General features: G+C 32.5%; 1 protein-coding gene across 4 annotated transcripts in view; it reads right to left on the bottom strand.

Annotated features, from left to right (window-relative positions):
- LOC148622451 (putative G protein-coupled receptor 139) overlaps nucleotides 1–6,469 on the bottom strand; it is a 48,376-nt gene extending 41,907 nt beyond the window's left edge. The window contains exon 1 of one of the 4 annotated variants that reach the window (XM_088572363.1): nucleotides 6,217–6,469. In XM_088572363.1, coding sequence (XP_088428489.1) covers nucleotides 6,217–6,225 — 9 coding nt within the window. In that variant the 5' untranslated portion in view covers nucleotides 6,226–6,469. Of the gene's footprint in view, nucleotides 1–62; nucleotides 145–977; nucleotides 1,242–6,216 lie in introns of those variants that run through there. The other 3 variants (XM_088572369.1, XM_088572370.1, XM_088572371.1) reach the window with 3 other exon arrangements.
- Nucleotides 6,470–23,315: the final 16,846 nt, after the last annotated feature.

Genomic DNA, 23,315 nt, shown 5'->3' with positions numbered 1-23,315 from the left:
ATCGTTCTGTTATTTTGAATGCAAGATTTGCTTTCCATTTGACTTAATAATATTTTACATACCGTTTGATGTTTGGTAAATCCCAGTAATTTTACGCTCGATGTTTGAGCAACACCTGTTAATATGCCCTCACACCTTACACTTACAGTATAGATAATCCTCTTCTTATAGGAAAATTATTCATAAGGTTTTATGCAGTTTTCAATGAGGGGGATTCGTGAAAATTTATTATATGTTTATCGAATTAAAGACGAGTATTTTGTACTTGAATCATCGGACAAAAACCTATGCGAATTCCAGTCAAGTTTTCGTTTCTTATCATTCGAGCTTTGATGTTTCAAGGGAAAGTTGAATTAAAATGTTACAGTGGCCCCGTGCAGGTCCGGGTGTTAAAAGAATAGGCCTGCAGCAGCGCTAAGCTTGTCGTAAAAGGCGACTAAATAGTGCTCAGAACCTTAGCCGGGGGCTAGGGCGCTCTGCCCACAGAGCAACTGGGATGTGTGCCCCAGGTGGTGGAATGGGGTACCCCTGGCGTGTTACATGCTGGGGTTGTCAGTCTATAATACGGAAAACCTGACCGCAAACCATAATGGTGCACCGTGTTGGGAAAGATGCCACGTTCCTCGCACGTTAAAGAACCCTACTGTGGTATTCTCCCGGAGTAGGAACCATAGGGCTCCGCCACAGGAGGCTAAATTGCCCGACCCTACCCACCTCTCCCTATTTCCAGTGGCAATCAAAATTTGTCGACCCCCATTGTCCCATCCCTTTTTCATTTCATCATCATTTCATGTTCATTTTATCATCAATTTCATGTACATCGTCTGAATATAGCTGAAATATTGCTGCTCGGACGTTAAACCCCAAAACAAACAAACAAATAAACATCATCTTACAGTGTAACTTAAAGTCAAATTAATTTAAAATGTGTGGAGAAATAGACCTTAAAATTTGAAATATGCGTTTTATGCACTGACCTTAAAGCGATTCCTTGTATGATTTCTGATAACCTGAGGAATAACAAGTTAGTCTGTTTAATTCAATTACTCCATGAATTACAGTTATAAATGATTTTCTAAAATGTATTAATGTTTTATACTGGTATACTTTATCAGGTATTTGATGAAACAGGTCGCATTATACGCATGCCATACTATAAGATCGCATCTTTTAAATCAGCAGACTTAATGCTCCAAATTTACAATGCATGTATAATATTTTTCATTTCTTTGTTAAAATCAGATAAATGAACAAATTAGAATTATACATCATCTTAAAATGCATTGCAGATATACATGTAAATATCACCTTTCACAATATTGTTGAATATTAAAAGCGCAAGAAAATACATGTCACCAAAACATTGCAACTTTGTGTTTTAACGATAAAGAAATAACTCCTCCATACTACAAAATTTTAAAATTTTATAGTGTACCGATGTACATATTCTATAAATGGGTCATTCATTGAGGACTTCTACAACACACGATTGAACCAATAAAGGTGACGTTCATATCCCACATAAGAAGTGCTTTATAAGATATAAATCTTAAGATACCATCTAAAACCTTTAAAAATCTTTAAGCATTTTCAATATTGGTATTTTGCAACATTATTGCTACTTTTAATGTTTCTTTTATTTATTACATTTACGACTTAGTTTTGTCATCATAATTGGTTTTGTATGATGTAAGAATTGTTTCTCAATAGATTTTCAAACATAAATTGCACTGAAAAATAGGAGGAAAAAATGTTTTATTGTATAACATATTTAATAACAGTTCTGTTTTCAAGACGTAATTGAAAAATTAAAGTGTATAGAAATAAATTACCACCGTAAATAACAAGAAAACTTTGCTTAGGTTAAAGAAAAATTACATCGATCGATATGGTGTGATCTTTTCCATCATAAAGTTATCTCTCTTCAGATTTTTTATGACAAAGTTGTTAGTAATTTCTTCTTGCATGTAATTCTTTAAGATAAAGGTCGCTTATCTCATAGAAACAATTTGTCAATTTACTGATTTGAAAGCAGTTCAAATTTTCCTTTACTTTGAATGTTGTTAGTCTATTTGGGTTTGCATTTTTTTGGTTCATAGACCAGATTGTCATCCTTATTCGGCTTCCGAAATTTTGTAATTGTTCAAACAGAAGTAAATCCTTCTGAACGAAACTTATTCTATGAACGAGGGCGTTAAGCATATTTAAAAAAAAGAAATTAGTGGGAAAAAAATTTGTTTGACATTTTTTTTTTTTTTTTTTTTTTTTTTTTTTTTGTCCTTTTGTTGTAATTATAGCGTAACTCTTAAACATAAAACATATTAGTTCGTTCATAAAAAAATATAACGAAAATACACAAAAACTATTTCACTTCTGACTGAACGAACTAACAAAGCTATGACAACTAGACAAAAGGTGGCTAATTTAACTTAATCATTCAATCTTTGATGACCAATTCTAAGGATTTTTTTAATCGAACAATGGTCCTAACATATATCATCATGTGATAAAAATGATACCCCGCTTCTCGTGGGTATATTTTCAAATCCTTAAAATTAAGTTGTCTGTACTAAAATATATATGAAGTGAGCTTTGTTTTATATGTCAGTACTAGAAGCTATGTAAAACAATTTTCGAACATCAATGTCAAGAGACATGATCATGATAAAGACAATACATGGCTACCATTCTATCGTCGAAATATTTCATTTAATGTTTTTTATGTTGCATCATTCATTAAACATTAATTTGTTACATGCTTAATTTTTTTATCATTCAATTACAATAACCATTTTTATACCTCACACGCAACTGTTTTGCAACCAAAATTGGAAATGTAAATAATAATATTTTTCGCAAAGCACTTACATTCAGTCCTGGAAAAAATGTTCTGAATCATCAACTTCAAAACAAAAGATATTAAATATATTTTTAATTGTATGGAATGGACAAGACAAATAAGTGGAAACGTTGCAATGAAATAGTAAGCTATAATAAAAATGGAATAATGATATACTGAAATATGAAAACAAAAATGAGTCTAAGGTAACCCAGAAGCGCATCCATTTGTCTGTCAATTTTTATAGACATAGTTGTTGTTTGTTTGTTTGTTTGTATGCTTTTTTGCAGTGTCTTGAGAGCTTGCGGTTAGAATATAAAGATATACGTGTATCAATAATAATCAAGTCTATTTTTTCATTACTTGATTAAAACTATAACAATTAATTAAGATGAAAAGATAGCATTTTCCATATATCTGTTATTCATTAATTGCCCACAGAGCAACTGGGTTGTGTGCACCAGGTGGTGGTATGGGATACCCCTGGCGTGTTACATGCTGGGGTTGTCAGGCTATAATACGGAAAAACTGACCGCAAACCATAGTGGTGCACCGTGTTGGGAAAGATGCCACCTTCCTCGCAAGTTAAAGAACCCTGCTGTGGTATTCGATAGGAGTAGGAACCTTTGCGCTCCGCCACAGGCGGCTAAATTGCCCGACCCTACCCATCCCTCCCTTTTATCTTGTGGCAATCAAAATTTTCGACCCTATTATCCTTGTGTCCCAACCCTTTGTTTTTCATTTCATCATCATCATTGCATGTTCATTTTATCATCCATTTTATGTTCATCGCCTGAATATAGCTGAAATATTGCTGCTCGGGCGTTAAAGGTTACAGACCACCAATTCAACCAATGAGCATTTGGAACGTACGCAAAAATAGTCCTACGCAGAAATTACCCCTCTTCCTCATAGTGCTGTGAAAAAAGTTCTCATCTTATTTAAAAAATTTAAACAGTTTCTGAAAGGAAAAACATTTCTGTACATTTTATAGGTGCATTTTGCTTCTTGTGATGTGAAGCCTAATCTCCATAATGATTTTTAAATACACCCCTATCTTGTGAAAACACTGGGATTTCCCATGCTATTTATAGACCCTTCACTTCCGGTGACCAGTACTGCACTGCAAGTCTGCTAACCCCACATGCCATTCTGAGGATTGTGAGCTGACATATGTAGAATCATGCTGATATATAGTCCTCTGCAGGTTAAAGTTAAGGTAAAGTCTAGAGAAGCCATTGAATATTATGAAATTAGCATAGAAGCCTATGAGAAGTGGAATTAGTGGTTTTTAGCCTTAAGCTGAAGCCATGGCAAAATGAAAAGTTTCTTGAAATAGCTTTAAACTACTTGAAGATCTTGTTAACTTTGCCATGAGAGGAATACACTACAAAAATCCTTCAAAATATGCATTTTTTTAAGTTATAGGTCCAAATTATGGAAAATTGGTCTTTTTGGCTGATTTTTATGTCCCATCTTGTAAAAAGTGTACAAAATTTAGTAAAAATATCAAATATTAAACTTTGAGGGCTATATTTACCTAAATATGGTGGTGATAAGCACTTGAAATCAAGTTTTGTGTAGATTTGAGCAAAAATTAGGTTAGAAATGAGGAAAAACTCGCTTTCATTACTGCGGTTAAGGCCATATAAGCATTCCCCTATGGCAACATGGAAAATCCATTATTGAGTACTTTTTTTGCTTTAGGTGCCCTTTACTGGTCATGTTTTAATGTGAAAACACTGTATTTACAAATTTAAAGCCAAATATATCACCTTTTGTGAAAATTTAAAGATTTAGGATTTTTGACATGTGATCAAGAAAAAGGGGAGGCATGTCAGAAATAAATTTTTAAAAATAGACCAATTTCTCAGAAAATGATTACTTTTAAAACTATTTCTTCATTAATATTGTTAAAAAACAAGTTGTGATTGATATTTTTTATTTGAAAAGTCAGAAAAAGTTCTTTGCAAATATTTAATGCATTTAAGTATGGTAGAATATTGTCACTTTTTTGCTCGTACAACTTGGTTATCCTATATTTAAAAATCAAATATTTAAAAAAGTGCTTGTCACATTTCACTGAAACTTTGCAAATGCATTCAGTATGTGTGTAGGAAGATACCTGTATAGTTATTTATTTTTTCTAAGACAAAAAGTGATCCTTTAGGTTACAGACCACCAATTCAACCAATGAGCATTTGGAACGTACGCAAAAATAGTCCTACGCAGAAATTACCCCTCTTCCTCATAGTGCTGTGAAAAAAGTTCTCATCTTATTTAAAAAATTTAAACAGTTTCTGAAAGGAAAAACATTTCTGTACATTTTATAGGTGCATTTTGCTTCTTGTGATGTGAAGCCTAATCTCCATAATGATTTTTAAATATACCCCTATCTTGTGAAAACACTGGGATTTCCCATGCTATTTATAGACCCTTCACTTCCGGTGACCAGTACTGCACTGCAAGTCTGCTAACCCCACATGCCATTCTGAGGATTGTGAGCTGACATATGTAGAATCATGCTGATATATAGTCCTCTGCAGGTTAAAGTTAAGGTAAAGTCTAGAGAAGCCATTGAATATTATGAAATTAGCATAGAAGCCTATGAGAAGTGGAATTAGTGGTTTTTAGCCTAAACCCCAACAATCAATCAATCAATCAATACTCAATTTATAACTTGACATTGTATTTATTGTTGGGACAATAAAATCGAAACAATCTACGCGAATAAATGATAAGTCTTATGTGTGAAATTTTATAACGGAAGACCTTAACATTTCGTCATAAAATTGTGCCGGAAAGTGTTAAAAGATATTGGGAACACTCCTTTTGAGACTTATAAACAAGAATGATACTTTAAACGCATGTCAAAAAGAAAATTTTAAAATATTTATAGAACCGAGGATTGTTTGATAAAAAACAAAAGTTCTTCATCTGAATTTCGGTGTGGTGTCGCGTAAATAAAAGGCGAAACCGGGAGATATGAAATTTTATGTTAAGAAGATAGAACATGTATTCATTGTGTTAGTATTGAAGATGAAAAGCATCTATTGTTTGAATGTCCTTTATATGCAGAGTTCGGTAATGATTATTTTGCCCATATCTGTTCGTATTTATGATGATTTTATGAGCATGTCTTGAATAAAAAGGCAATACAGAGGACAAATTCTCCAATCTCAAATATTCTTACCTTACTCTTTATATAACGATTTTTTTATGATTTAAAAAAAATGTTTTAACAAAATCAATGCTCTTTTGTTTTTGTGCTATTTCAATATCCGTCGCACTTTTAGACCAAAAAACAAAATTGCTTTGGTCCTAATTTGAACGAATAAACTTTTCCTCCAAATATTTTTCAAGCAACTAGCACTTACCTTTAGCATGGGTAAAATAGTTTCCTCTATAAATATGCATTTAAAATTTTTGATACACAATCAAAAGTCAAATCTTCTCGGAGTTGTCTGTTTCTACCCTAATTTGATTCGTGTATTCTTATTCAGATTATAATGCCATTATATTCATCCGTTCGATTTCTGGTGATATCCATGTTGTCATGAAATATATGCATACAATAATAGGATTAGGTATATAGAAGTCAACATCACTTGACATTCCTTTAATCTTTTACTTTAACATGTAATATTGTCAAGTGATCTATCACATACTTGTTAGGAAGCAATGTATGGACCACTCAAGATGTATATTTATAATATAACTCGAAAGTCCTCATAGTTCACAGCTAATTGAGTCGACAATATTCATATGAGAGTCTACATGCACGGTGACCATAGTATTTAAGCTAAAATCGATTTTTAGAGATTTTATTTTTGCAAAATGCATTTTGTACTCCATATTTGTTATTGTTTTTGTTGTTGGTCATATATTCAAATTCGCTTGTATTTTTAAGATAATAAATAATTGTCTGCTCATGGCGTTCTCTTGCTTGTGTTTTAAATCTACATCAGATTAAAAAAACATTCTAACGCCATACCACGTAAGTATGCAATGGTCAGTATGATTTACGAAGACAAAAAAAGATACATATATACTAGAATCTTTCTGACAGTTTTCCTATTCTATACTATTAAATAACAAATCAATCAAGCATTATCTGCTTCCATTTCCATATATGTATCACTTGACCTGTTATATATTGTCAGATTTAAACGATACTATCGGAAAGTTAGTGTATATCCGGGATTTGTCTTTAACGTGCATATTATACTTTTCAATTTACTTTTACAGGTGATTCAGATCTTACTTTGTCTATGTTCTTAAAAGATGACAACGTAGAAAAAAGATAATGTACTCTATATTAAGCAATGGAAATACACATATTCCTACATACTTTTAGTTATATATTTCATAAAGTTAAACATTATACTAAACTATAATCATTGGAAATACAAGTCTGTATCTTAATGTATTACCAAGGTCAAAATGTCAACATCGGAAATGACACTCCAATTATCCAATGACTATATGCTCTTTTCAATCTATTAACCCTTAATCAGAACTCATTTCTTTTACATAGATCGAGCTGATATACTCGGACTCAGGAGAATCGTTATAGTTAAATAGAGTAATGCTATAGAAATATTAGCAATCAGTTGTCTCTTGTTAATTCCAACTTTTTATCATAGAATGTTTAGAATAGAATTGTTCATAGTTTATTCATACAAGACATTAGTACGGCATATGTATATAATGTATCATTAGCTTAGAACAGCGGTTGAAGTTCAGAAGTTAAACCGGTATTGCATTACCCTCGATAGAATTAATGTAATATTTAATGTTAGTGCCTTTCTCTATAAAGACAACAACACTAACACTAGTTAACATTTTAAAAACATCGGCCAAAAATTGACGATGCGCCAAGCAGTCAGTATATAACGTATGTAGTATTCGTGTAGGCTCGTAAGACTTGTCAAAGACTTTAGAAAAAATGTCATTATCATCTTCATCGTTATCCAGAACTTTTTATTCACGTACTAGTGGCGAGAACTTTATAATACCCATTTGTTGAATGACGTGATGGCAATAACAGTTTTAGTATATGTTCTGGGCAGAAACAGATGGTTTTGATGTCGTTTTAGCGCCATGCATTAGTTTTTTTACATGCTATTCTACATTGAAACTCGGCCAGAAAAGACAGTATACACGAAAGAAATTTACACAAAAATATTAACTTAATGTTAAAAAAACGTACCATTATAGATAAACAGTGAGAAAGGAAAGGATATAATGAATCCAGTGAAGGAAGGGATATAAAGAGTCCAGTGTTCTGACCATGACAATCGTCAATGATAACTTTTTATAGTTGTGCTTTTAACACGAAGATAGTGAAGATAAACAATATATATTAAAAGTAAAACTATCATTTTTGAACCATGACCCTTTTCAGTTAAAAGAGAGGATGCCCAATACATTGAATGAATTTCGTTCTGTTATAAAGGGCCGGTAATGTTAGTTTGTGATGTTTTCAACTCTGATCTTAAAGCTGATATTATCAGTTTTTAACACGTGCCAAAAGAAGTCTATAAGTTAAACATTTAACGCAATAATGGTTCCAAATGGGTGCAGGGTCTAGACGAATAATTCTATCTGAAACCTAAATATTGGCCATTTAGTTGCCAGACACGAATCATAGAGGAAAAATTCGACGAATGTTCAATAAATCTCGTCCTGATCGATGTAACTGGACATATATTTAGAGGGTTTTTGATGTAGTATGATATAAAGTGAAGAGAGTTTACATGTATTTCTTTATATCCCAGTCATGTAGTAAAAGATTGGATGGGGTAACTGCATACCTGTATTTCTTTTAAGCTGACTTGTGATGTAGGCGGTTTTGTGATATATAGACGAATAGATGAAAGCTCGAATAACCAAAGTCCGTTATCATGTGCACGTGTACACTTATATGGAAAGAGACGTAACTCTACCATGTGTCAAATTTCTGGTTTTATCATGATAATGTCAAAACTGAAAATAAACATTCTTGGCTTATCTAAACTAGACATGACGTCATGTTGTAGATGCCCAATACATTGAATGAATTTCTAAGTGTTTCAAAAGTTAGTGTACCCAAACTTATTCTTGTCGAGAAATTATGTAAGCTATCTTTCGTTGCCTATGCAATATTATTAAATGCAGAACAACAGATTAATGTCGTAGTACATTATAAATTAATTTACTGAACATAAAATGTTGACCATTTAAATTTAACTTAAGTTTGATTCTGATTGATTCAAGTGATTAATGGTGATCGCTCCCATTATTGTAAAAGATTATAAAAATTGAACAAAAGATCGCAAGAATCAAATAAGACCATTAAAATGTTACTGCAATTATTCCAACAACAACAAAAATGGGAGTGCTAAATGGATACTTGTTATCCAATGAAATCAATTTTATTAAATAAAGACCCGCGTTTTAGCGATAACATCTATTTTGAATCAAGGAATTCAGGGTTAAGATGAATAGAAGGAGCCAGATTTGCTTATTTGTTTTAATTGTCCCTGCGAAGTGAGTATATGATGGTTACTAATAATATAAGTCGTCGATTATGTCAATATGGACCTTTTTGGGGTAAATCTACGTCTACCAAGTTTTTTTCCCTCTAACAGTGCTTGACTTGTGTTGCTAAGATTTGACTATTTGGCAAAATAAATCAAATAACTTCAATTTACATAGTCATTTATATAGTTAATGCTCAAATTATAAATTTGAATTTCACACATACATTTACTTCGGAACTTATTTATAATGAATGCCGAAGTTGACACACACCCAAATGATCTTTCATAAAATAGGCAAAAAAATTTCAAGACAGCCAGTATTTAAGCGGGATTGTAAAAGGCAAACCGACGTCAAAACTCCCTATCATCCTTGTCATCCACAACATTTTTGTAATATTGCAAAAATAGTAAAAGCAACAGAAGGATAACTCGTCACACAATTAAATTACATTTAGCCTATACTTCTTTTTGATTTGTTTTCATAAACCACAGTTTCTATACCTTTAGGCACCAAAATGTATGGTTTATGAACGGTCTAATTTAATTACCATTTCCTATGAAGATATAATGTGAATTTCTTAAATCAGAATAATTCAAATATCTGAATTTTGGTGCCTAAATGTATGAACAAGTAGTACATGAAAATGAAGCGACAAATGACAATTTTAGCAAGGTTATAAAAATTAAGAATAAAACATTCTTTCGCACGTTCAGCAATCTGTAAATTCATTGATAGTTATAAGTTTAATCTGAGACTATTAATCTAGCGACAACCAAAATTTCGGAGTCTAGATAGAACAAGAGGCTCCCAAGGAGCCTGGATCGCTCACATGGTTATATTTTGCCATTCAGAGGCAATAAATTTAACAAGAAGTCGTCCAACTATTTTGACTCAAGAAGTCTTAGGACTTATCATAAGGACGATTTCAACAACTGAACGTTTCTTTTAATCTATCATAGTTTTCAAGATATTGACTGAAAACTGTAAAAATAAATCATTGTTCACCTTTCAAGGGCAATAACTCTTACAAGGAGTCGTCTGACAACTTTTGTCCCCGAAGACTATAATAATCCTAATAACAACGATCATTTCAGCTATTGAAAGAATTTAGCTTAACCTAACGGTTTTGAAGATATATGCGAAAAACTACAGTCTGTTCCCTATGTTCTATTGTACGTAACAGCAGCCATGTTTTTGACTGATCAAGAATCCCCACATAAGTTCTATGCAGGATACACCAAGGAACATTCATACCATGTTTGGTTTCAATTGGTCAAGTAGTGTCCGAGGAGAAGATTTTTGAAAGAAATTACATTAAAAATAGCAAAAATCGTTGAGAAAGGGCAATAAATCCAACATGGCTTGACGGATTGAAACCAAAATTTGACCAGAGATGGATCTTATCATGCTGAACACTTTCATTTAGTCAGAATTTAGCTTAACCTAAATGCTGTGGAGATATATGCAAAAAAACTACTGTCTGACTCCTATGTTCTATTTTTAGTAACAGCGGCCATGTTTTTCGACGAATCAAAAAACCTCACATTAGTTCTATGTAGGATACCCTAAGGAAGATTCATACCAAGTTTGGTTTTAATTAGTCAAGTACTTTCGGAGGAGAAGAGTTTTGTATAATTGTTAATGACGACGACGACGGACGCCATGTGATGGCAATAGCTCACATGGCCTTTGGCCAGGTGAGCTAAAATGTGCATGTAATTCCCTAGACATATATCAGTGGCGGATCCAGGGGTATTTGGCGTTGGTACCCCCCTTTGTGGGAAAATTTTGTTAATTTTTGGAAAAAAAATGTGCAAATAATAGCCTGGAACCCACCTGGATACCCTTTTAAAAATATCTAGATCCGTCCCTGTATATCTGCCTTTCCCGGATCTTTAAGGAGATCCAAAGACTCGTATCGAGCGAAAAGAGTTTGCTTCGTTGTTATAAATGATTCATTTTGTATATCCGTTGTAGCTACCCAGGATTCATCAATCAACATGGAAAAAAACAAAAAGCAAATAAGTTCCTTTTCAAGAAAAAAAAACATAACTCTTATCCGCTTAAGGATGTAGACCTAGGGTAAGGGACATTACACTTTAAATCAGTGATATGTTTGTATCATATTCAATTTCACCAAAGCCTTTCAAGCTATCCGTTGAAACAGAATGAAATCAGTCCAAGTTACTTTGATGCTTACATGAGATTGATGTAAAATGGTAAATGCAAACGTTCCAATGAATTGTAAGAGTTGTGTACCTTACCCTAGGTCTACCTCCTTAAAGCAATAGACGTTCCGTGCGATGTTCGTGACATGTAACGTTATACACAATTGACGATTTTTATAATAATGTCGATATTATAACTTTTTTATCATTTTTTATAGACTTTGCTTAATTTGTAGCTATAATATTCCATTCTGTTTTAAATAGTTCTGTTATTTATATTTTGTTTTGTCGTGTTGTCTATGTCAGAAGGCTAATTAGACTTATATTTCACTGAATATATTCTTTACAATTTTATATTTTCATAGTTCTCAAGCGGTCAAAATGTCTACATGATCGTTCTCTGTTAACTCAAAAACACCAGAATTTAGTTCGTTCATCAAGATATGCTTCACAGTTAAAACGTGTATATGCAACAATCTTTTTGACAAGTCTGAATCTGAAATTCGTATTGTTTACTTTCCCCAATTAATAACCTTTTACGACCTCTGTCCTCTTTTCATGTTCTACTCCCAAGTTGTCTTTAATATTTTCTCGTAAAGACAATGCTTTCATGATGTAATATTCCTTATTTTGATCATCAGTGTATAAGCAAAGACAATGTCTCAGTTTTGGAAGAGTTGCAGTTTTACTTATATATGGTTTCACTCAATAATATGTCGTTTTGATTGATGTGAAGGACATTATTGAATTCCATTTGATTTTGATGAGGAGAGAGGTCTTTGACTAAGTTTTTACTCAGCCTTTTTCTCGAGTATTTCAAATATGATTTAGAGAGAGGAATCTGTATGGAGATATGCAAAAAAATCTAAAAGCTGAGATAAAAACTCATATTACCGCACGAAATAATGCTTGAATTATACATCAATCCCAAAAGCATGATATTTTCTTGAATTAAAATTAAAAACAGATTTCAGACTGTTATTACAATGGGGGCAAATCTATAAAATAACTTATTGAACTAACAATCAAATGCACATTGATACAACTTAGAAAGCGGCATTTTTTAATGAATTCATTTGCATTAGCAGTTCCAGAGAAGTCTCGGGTTGAAACCCCATCTTTTAAAAAAAGTTTGCTAATTTCAGGCAAAATTTGGACAAAACGAGCATAAAAGCATGTAGCCCTCCTTCTTTACAAAATTTTGGATACGATCCTGATGCGGTTTCAAAATGGACGAACACGGCTATAATTTTGGGTAAAATGAAATCCTGATTTTTTTTTTACAAGTTCAACCCGAAAGATTGTCTTGCCTTGCTTCGTTCGGTCCTTAATTTTATTCACGCTCCCTATTCTGAAATCCTGAATCCGTCCCAGCTATGATATGCCACTCAAATTAAATGCATTGAATTAATGATCAATAAAAGTTTCCTACAAACAGAAAATTTAATTTACCTGAATCAAACCATCTTATCTAACTCTACATGCTCAATGCAAGAATACAACGATATTTCCATTCAAATTAATGTCTTTCACAATGAACTATTTGAACATGTCAATGTTAATCCCTTTAATTACCAATCATTAATCTTCTAAGACCACTCGAAAAAGAAGTGTAGGGTAAATTGGATATACTATGGTTAATCATGGATATGAAAAAGAAATCCTCTTGGCTTCGCCTCGAGGCTTCTTTTTCACATACTATAATTAACCATAGTATAGCCTATACGTATTCAAAAACCGATAGCTGGTAGGTGATCTTTTAATTTATCGGTTTTATCAATTATTTATTATACCTATCGATTATCTTTTTTTTTTTTTCAGAAAGAATGTTACTTAAAGATAATAATGTGCAAAATATGGTTCACCGATCTTCACATCGGGAAAATGAAGAAAAATTACTTGTCATCGACTTGTTTATTGAAATTTCCCTGCCAAATGCCTTCCCTTTGTAGAGGCTTTTTAGTAATGTTGGTTGTTTTACCATACGAAGACCCAGGATGGCCTTGAGTTGACATTTTTATCCCGGTGGGGAGGACAGACACAAAACCTTTTGATAAAAATTAGGATGATGAATTTATCTTATTACAAATAACTTAAAGCTATAGGCAAAACAATCAAAAGTAAGGTAATTTGAAATATAAAATTTAACAATAAATCAGGATCAAAATTTGGAATTTAACCCAACCCACTCTCCTCATTTGAACAGCATTGATGCAGACAGCGTACAAATCAAATCAATATGTGAAATGCTCGGTAAATATGCTTATTAGACTGTCTACATGATTAGTATAATTATGATACTAGAGAAGGAAAACTTCAAAAAGTCAGAAATAGATGCAACTTGACCCTTTTGCTACTATAACAACCTTCGCTTTTGATTTTACCTCATTAAACTTGAAAACAAGTGAAAGCAGATGCTATAACTGCCAACCTGAAGCACTTGCTGCTTCCCTGTCTTCGTGAAGAATTTCTATGGTCTTCAAGTTAATGTTATTTTATGAATTATTAGGGTTAGCATTATATTATTATCTGTCTTCATGTATCGATCTACAAATGTTAATGTTTTTCACCGGTACAAACATCTTTTGATGTGAAGATATTTTTTTTACATTAAAGTACCGTTCTTCGCATATAAAACTTAAAAGTATTTTGCAGATAGTTGCTGGAAAATTCAGACGCATGTAATTTAAACATGAAATGCCACTAAATATTTATTCTCATTCTCATTCGTTTTTTATTTGTATTTATTCAATTTGTCAACAAAAGTTAGAGGTGAATAAGGACAGTCAAACGAAAATTTACTGAAATTCGGAACGTAGAACACAGAACACATGGAACTATGCAGTAGGTGCATAAATTTTTCAAATCAGCATGTATGAGCAGGTAGAAAATGCATCTAAATATAACTATTTTGAAAAAATGTATGATCACATTTGCCAAAGAATCATTTCATAAATATTTAAAAGCATATTCTAAGCAAAATAGATGTCTGTCTGGTACATAGGCTGACATCAAACCAAACCTACATTTAATAAGAACACGGAGTTAAATATAGAACCAGTTTTTTTTATACGGATCAAAAATATGGGGCACGTTTAAAACAGATTTTCGTATTATACTTTTTTTCAATAAACATTAGATAACAATGGTATACAGATAATCAAATCAGTAAGTGCATAATGAATAGTGCGATACAGAAATGATGCTGACAAGAAATTAACAGTGTAAGAGAAAAGACAACACATATATACGCATAGAGTTTGTTATTCAAGAGAATTCACCTTTTGTTGATGATTCTAATAAAATTACTCAATTTCTCAGACTGACAGCTTTGACTTTTGTTGCATACTCATTAGTGATTGAAACTAATATATTACAATTAGAAATGAACTCTCAATCTATGTTATTTCCCCTAGATGTTTTTAAAACTTTTACATTTCTGGATATGATATTCATTCCCTATTTCATTTTCATTGCATAAGGTTCATCTTCTATCATCTCTAGCATGTTTCCATCGTCCCGATTCTATTGGCAACTTCTGTGTTTAATCTGGTCTTGTAAAGTTGTTTTTAAACTAAGTTCAATCCATTTTTTCTGAAAAGAGCGACTGTTGATACTATATTATATAAGATATGCCACACTCATTTAGGATGCCCTTTGTATATTTCATCCATGTTGAGACATTTGAATTTTCTAGTGAAATATTTAATAACAATTTATACAACATGTTACACAGCTTATTTTCTTCCCCGTTTGATATCTTATCTTTGATGGGTAAAGTCCTAGTTTTCCATACATCACATATGCAGTGTTATCTTTTTAAACTCTAACAGTAACTTGCAAAATTTTGATTGCACCTCCCTAATGAATCATTATTTTCAAACACTCAAATTTCATATCTACAAAGTAATATATATATAGGTTTAACAAGCGTAATGAATGCCCCAAATTGACATTCAGTTGACAGACTTTGCTTGCGTCCCTCCGCAAGACCTCGTACATAGCAAGTATTTAACTACTAGTTCTTGACAAGTAAGTTCCTAAATAGTTAAATTCTTTGACAATTACGGCGTGGTCTCCTTGTATACAAACTGCAAATTACGAGACAAAAAGAAAGGCACAAGAATTAAGCAGACAGTATTACAGATCTACAAAGGCGACACCCAAACCAGGTACCCGATCCTCTATAAAACAAAACGCTAAGTTTAAGGACTATTGTTTTATAAAATAAAATGACAGGTAAAAGCTATTTAGTATAGCGTGAGTTAATAATAATAAAAAAAACAGTATTACTATTTCTTGTTCAAAAATGCAAAAATCTAGAGGCAAAATTTATTAAGCTGAGACATATAATTTGTAAATTTCAAATTAATACACATAATTTAAGATTAAAAAATTAAAAAATATCATAAAAGTAAACCTTTGGGTATGAATTTGAAACCATCCAGTTCTACACACAGAATGACATTGAAAATGAAGTTCAAGTGTACTTTTTACAATAATATACATACCGATCTACATTCATTATTCAGTCGCTGTCATTGTCAAGGTTTCAAGGATTTCGGCGAAGCCTCAATTTCTGATAATTTCTGATTGATAAGACTTGTGGGGAAAAGTCCTAAACGGACAGACACAGCTGTTTGTTTTAACTTAAAGATATGCTCTGAGTATGGACAATTATAGTAGACATAGATAGGTATTGTATTGTACTGCGTATGTATATTATAGAAGTTCTGATGATTTGTCTGAATATTTGTTATGTATGAAGGTAAATTTTCAAGGATTGTTGGGAAAGAGTTGCATTAACATTTCTTTTGTTAAAAGGCTATTGAACAGATTGCACAATTACAATTTATTGTAAATTACATGCACTGTGATGATGATGCACAGGGACTTGCTCACACTATTAAATATGCAGTTCGAGTCACGGAAGGGGGTAACTTTACTGGTAAAAGGGTACAGTGTATGGCCCCAAAAAATGTTTACCCACCCCATTCATATATTCTGACAATGAAAAACCGACACCAATTCATATATATGTAATGTATTTATGGAACCCATTCATATATATGAATGGTGTTTATCAGTATCATGGCAGGATGCTGATCAGAACATTTGACCTTGTATCTAAAGACATAATCATGTCCGAGGTAATTGGATCCCTTCCTGCTTATCAGTCAAGTGTTAATCTTTATTTACTTTGATGATTTTAAGGATGATTCAATTGATGTCAAATCAATTACCATGTGTAAATATATAGGCAATGATTTGTAAATTTTAACCCCAATCACATATACTGCAACTTAATTCCTACCCTTTTCATATATTACTAATCATAAAAAGTAGACCGATATGGGCCGCGTTACCCCCCCCCCCCGTGATCCGAGTGGTATATAATTCTGTTCATAACTGTAGTATAGACAACCATAGCATTTAATTCTAGTATAAATTTGGTTCTTCCAACTTGTATTCTCATATAGTCCATTAATTGCAACTTGAAAGTTACTATACGTGTACTTCAAATAACCATAGATATCAGTATTAAACAAAATTCTACTAATCCATTGCTTGAAATCAAATGGTCGTACCGAAACCTTCATAATTTCGGTCATTTATGTGCTGAAGAGTGATCCAAGCCTATTAAACGGAAAACACATAATTCTCCGTAAATACCTCGGTGACTTATAAGATGAGTTCAATTTTTTTTTTTTTTTTTTTTTGATAATTCTTTGACAGATTATTTACTGAACCTTCCTCTAATGTTTCTTAAAGCTGATTAATTGTATAAGAGGAACCATGCACATTGCATTTTCAAGAAAGAAAAGTACGAAAGAAGAGAAACTCATGCATTAAAAAATATATCACGTGATCAAGGGCGGATCCAGGATTTTAGATGAGGGGGGCGCAAAGTTAAAACTCTAGAAATTTTCCTCTTGAGTGGGTGCAATGCAGATATCGTTTGTGGTAAAATTAACGAGATATTAAAGTTTCATCCTAAAATCGCCTAAATCTACCCATGACAACCCATGCTTTGCAAATTTTAGGGGAGGGGGGTTAGACATTTATAATGACTGAATTTGAAAATTACGTTCGGCGTTGAAATCCAAGAAGAAGTGACTTCGCGCTTTTAGTAGTTTTTTATATAACAAATGCTTCATGCGTATTTGTCTACAGTAAATAAACGAGTCCGGTGACCCCCAAATTTTATTTGCTGAAAATTTTATGTATACACCAAGGAATATAATACAACGCTTTCAAAAAATTCTACTCACCAGATTTTGTGTTCTGTAGAATAACAACACATTATGTGGTATATAATTACTAGAATTCCAGTGATTTCTATTTGTTTTGATGTTACTTATTCCTGGAAATGAAAGTCGCATTTCACCGTAAAAACCCTGATCAGTAACCCCAAGCTGAAAATTTAGAGTGTTAGTTGTTTCGATTTGCAAGCTCAGTTTATATTTAGACAAAATTTTTAATAGACGCCTTATTGTAATTCATTTTTGAGACATAATTGAATTTTGTATTCAATTTCGTGTCACAAAAGTCATTTCTGTGTCACCAAATTCAATATTGTATACAAATAAGTTTACAGAATCCTTTTGGATATGCAAATGAATTCAAAATGTGCAGCATCATGTACACGTGTATTACAAACTTAAAGAATTCACAGCAATACAGTGGATAAGATACGAATGTGCACGGTTATAATAAAGCACATAAATGAAAGAAATATCGATATCATTTTCCTGCAAAATTTGGGACAAATACATTAATACAAATTATCTTGTCAAATTTTAACAAATTTAGTTGCGATTAACAGGTCGGGCAAAACATTTTATACTTGAATTGAAAGATGTCAGGAAATGATTACACTAGCAGACACCCCAATAAATCGAAAGTAGAAAAATCGCCAATTTTAAAATGTTTTTTTTTTCAAACTAATCTCATAGAAAACGTATAATAGAAATTTTAGTCATTTCAAAACAGTTTTACTGTGGAATGCAACTTAAAGGATTTTTTTAAAATTTCACTTAAAACGGCCTTAACCGTCCTGCGTTGCTCGATTAAGTAATCGGAAACCTGCGGTTACTATATCCAATGACAAACCTTCTTACAAAATCGTGATGAGAGAATGCATTTGCATATTCAAACTTGTGTAACTAATTTGCATACAAAATTGACTTTTGTGAATTCAATTTTGTCTCACGGAATTGAATTTTGTGACACAAGATTGACTTTTGTGACACAAAATTGACTTTTGTCTCGCAAAATTAACTTTTGAAACACAAAATTGACTTTTGAGACAAAAAATAGACTTTTGTCTCACAAAATTGACTTTTGTGACACAAAATTGACTTTTGTGACACAAAATTGAAAATTTGTAGTACATTGTATGTTATAAATTTTGTTAATCTGAACTAATTTCTGTTGAACTAAATTCACTTTTGTCTGTACAAAATTGAATTTTGAGTACAAAACCACGAGAGTCTCATTCGGCGCCCCGAAGTCGAACCAACATTTACATTTTTACTTGGAGTTTTTTTTATAGACCTCCTAATTCTCGAGTAAAGCTATGGAGATATTTTCATGACTCTATTACAAATGCCTTAGATAAGAATTTACTTGTATTTCTCACTGGTGAAGGTATGAACCCTGCATACTCATCTCAAACTCGACTTGCTCACATTTTAGAGCGTGTCAATTTACACAACTTTATATAGGAAGCAACAAATTTTACAACTGTACCTGGCACATATATTGATTTATTTTTATCAAACAACAGAAATCTGGTTAAATCTGCTGAGATACAAACACCTTTTTGCAGTACTCATTCTATAATCTCAGTATAGGTTAATTTTAAGACAAATAAACAATTGTCGTATAAACGTACTTTAAGAAAATAAGAAAATGCTGATTGTGACAGTTTTATAAATGAATTAAACTATATTAACTGGGATAATGAATTTGATTGCGATAATATTCATGATATGTACTTAAATTTTGTCAATATTTATATTCAAAATGTAAATAAATTTATTGCTACTAAGTTGTAACCATCAGACCTGCTGACAAACCATTTATGAACTAAGATATAAAAAGAATGATGAGAAAGAGAAATATAGTACATTATAGGGTAAAAACCACAAATCCTTTGTGAAAATAGGTTTGATCAGGCCTCCTGCACTACTTCTTAATTATTCATTATACTTCAAAAAGGTTCCTAATGCATAGAAAAATTCATATGTTACACCTATTTAGAAGAGTAAAGGTAGTCATCATGATAGTCTTAACTACCGCCCTATTTCTCCTACTAGTATTGTCTCCAAAATCATGGACAAAATTTTATTTAAACACCTTTTGAATTATATGAAGGTGAATAATCTATTATCAAAATATTAGTCTGGATTTCAACCAGGTAACAGTACTGTTATCAGCTTTTAGAAATTTATAATATGATAATTTCAAACGTTGATACTGGCAAGGCTGTCTGTTTTATTTTTTGTGACATATTAGGAATGGCACAGTGGCCTGCTCTATCAACTCAAGTGTTATGGTATAAACAACAATCTTGTCAAATGAATTTTTGATTATTTAAGTGATAGATGTCAAAAAGTTGTTCTAGATGCGTGGTTTCTCATCTGGGATTCAAAATATTTATGCAGGGGTACCCCAAGGATCTGTCTTGGAGCCCTTTTTGTTTATGATTTACATTAATAGTATTGTAGATGATATAAGTAATAGAATTCACTTTTTGCGGATGATACGTCATTATCTGTTGTTTTAGATACTAATGTTGAAGATGTCTCTCATTCTTTGACAAATGACCTAGGTTGTATTGATACATGGGCTATAAATTGGCTGTTAATTTTACCCCATCTAAAACTGAGAGTATGACATTCACCAGAAGGAATATAGAATTTTTTGTTATTTATTTTGAACAGGGAGGTGAAGAATAAGCAAGCTGAAAATCAATCACTCTCATTTAGGCTTAAATTGTCAGTACAATGCATCTTGGAAGTTTCATATTAATAATATTTATAGAAAGGCTTGTTCCAGACTCAGTTTTTGGATGAGCTCAAACACTCTCTGAAAAGAAAATCTTTGTTAACAATTTACTTGGCATTCATAAGACCTATCCCTGAATATTCATACTCGGTGTGGGATAGCTGTACCCAACAAGAATCAAATTTACTTGAGAGTGTTCAAATTGTAGCAGTGTGTATTATCATTGGATTGTGCAGAACAACATCATTAAATAAGCTTTATGCTGACTTGGTCTCGACAAACTTTGTGATATACGCAAGAAGCATAGTTAAAACTTTTAAGTTTTTTGATAAATATTGAATGGTCATGCACCAGAATACTTTAGAGGAATGATACCCTTTTACCCTTGACAACATCCTTGTGCAACAAGTCGAGAATTTCGTTCTTCCTCAGTGCAGGACTACTTCCTACTATAAAAGTTTTGTACCTTCCACTATTATACTTTGGGATGACTTTGATCATACCACTAAACATGTTCCGTCCATTAACTCTGTCAAATGTAGACTTGATCTTAAGTTTGAACCTGATAAACCACCTAGGTACTTTGATCATGATGTTAGAAAATAAAATATCCCCCATTGTCAATTGAGGAATGAAGCAACTAACTTAAAGTCACACTTATTTCATGTTTTTTTAGCAGCTGACCCAACTTATCCAAATTGTTTACAAAAATGCGAGGATAATATTCATTTTTTCTTTGATTGTCCCACATCATATTAGAGAGGTTCCTGTGCTAAACATCTTTCGATAAGATGCTGTTATAAATGTAGATCTTTTACTATCTGGTGATGCAAATTTGTGTTCTGATGACAACATTGTTAGTGTAGAAGAGGTTCATCGATTTATTCAAGAGATTTCTTTAGAAGACTGACACCCACATTTGTAAATTGTAATGATTTATGACATGGCTAAGAAATCATTGTATTTTTTTTTTTAAACCTGATCGCTAAAAATAATGATACATGTTTTTCAGTTACATCTTTGGCTTAAATCATGTCAACACACACTTTTACTTACTGTTATAAATCCTTAATTCCCTTGAAATTTAGTGTTCTTGTTTTGTTTTACTTTAGTTTGTTTCTATCTCACTTAACTTAAATTTCGAGAACAAGAAGACATTGGTTCTCTGTCAGATTGGGTCAGGGCCGTGAGGTCTTTAATTTTGAAACGAATGAAAGTTTTAAGTAGATCAATGAATGTCAATGCTACATCAGTTTACAAAGACCCTGGTGTAGCAAAAACATTGTCTACTATAATTGTCAAAATTGTTGTCGTACCAGCGGGCAAAGCCCAAAACAACATTGTTTTTGTCTGCAAAGCGTATTACATCCAACGTTTATTATCAGAGGTAGGCGTAAAAATAATAGCAGTGATAAGGCCTATACTGTCACTACACTCTCCAAAGAAGAGAAAGTGGATAACCATAAATCTGTGCTATCCTCTTTTAAGTCTCTCTACTAAAGACGATGATTGTCATTTACCGTCTATGTACTGGATTCCTAAACTCCACAGCAATCCATACAGACAATGTTACATAGCTGGATCTGCAGAATGTACCACCGAACCACTGTTAACTTCTATACTCACTGTTGTTAAAGAGTTCCTCCAGTCTTACCACAACACTTGTTACTTCCGTGGTGGTATTAATTCAATGTGGATCCTGAAAAATTTGAAAGATCTTTTGGAGACCCTCGATTCAAGATTATTATCAGAATATAATGGCATTAAAACCTATGATTTTTCAACACTATACTTCTATTCCCCATACTCAGTTAAAATAAAAAAACATTATACATGGTTGTTTCTCCCAAAAAGATAGTACACCTAGTTACAGATATATAGTTCTTGGTAGAAATTCTGCATACTTTGTAAAAAAAATATTTCAATTATTTTAAATTATCTTCCAAATATACAGAAGAAGATGTTTTCAGAATGCTGGAATTTTTTATCGACAACATATTTGACCAGTGTGGTGGACGCGTTTTTCTACAAACGGCATTCCAGTCGGAACAAATTGTGCTCCTCCACTTGCTAACATATTCCTTCACTCTAATGAGACTGACTTTACAGCTGATATAATCCTAAAGAAAGAACATCGTTAAGCTAGATCCTTTAATCTCAGTTTCCGCTTTATAGATGACGTGTTATCGTTAAAAAAAACATAGTTTCGGGGATTTGATACGTCTCATCTACCCCAAAGAACTTGAGATAAACGATTCTACAGACACTGTGAAGTCAGTCTTATATCCTGACCTACACTTAGAGATCGATGGTAAAGGGAAACTATTGACCAAACTTTACGACAAATGTGATCGATGACTTTTCATTCAGAATTGTCAACTTTCCTCTCATCTGTGGCAACATCCCTTCAGCACCTACGTATGGAGTGTTCATATCACAACTCATACGTTATGCCAGGTTGCCGTAACTACGTAGACTTTTTGTATCGTGCTAGATGTCTTACAATTAGGCTTCTGGAACAGAGTTATGTTGCTACAAGATTGAAGTCATCTTTCGTCACTACAGAAGTTTTGTGGTCGTCATCATGAACACGCACGCTATTGTGGCACATTCGGTAACATCAAAATTCGACGTTTGTTGACACTTTTCGTTTCTTGCTTGCTTGCTTATTGAAACACGGGTACAGTAAAGCAAAACATACAATAATTTTTGATTGGTAGCAATTGAAACATCTTGAACATTTCTTAGAAAATCGAAAAGATTAATTAATT

Source organism: Perna viridis, chromosome 3 (assembly GCF_037379345.1).
Source record: "Perna viridis isolate PV_CMFRI_1.1 ecotype Kerala chromosome 3, ASM3737934v1, whole genome shotgun sequence".
Classification (NCBI taxonomy): domain Eukaryota; kingdom Metazoa; phylum Mollusca; class Bivalvia; order Mytilida; family Mytilidae; genus Perna; species Perna viridis.
The sequence above is the reverse complement of the archived record's forward strand: the minus strand, read 5'-3'. Positions and strand labels throughout refer to the sequence as shown.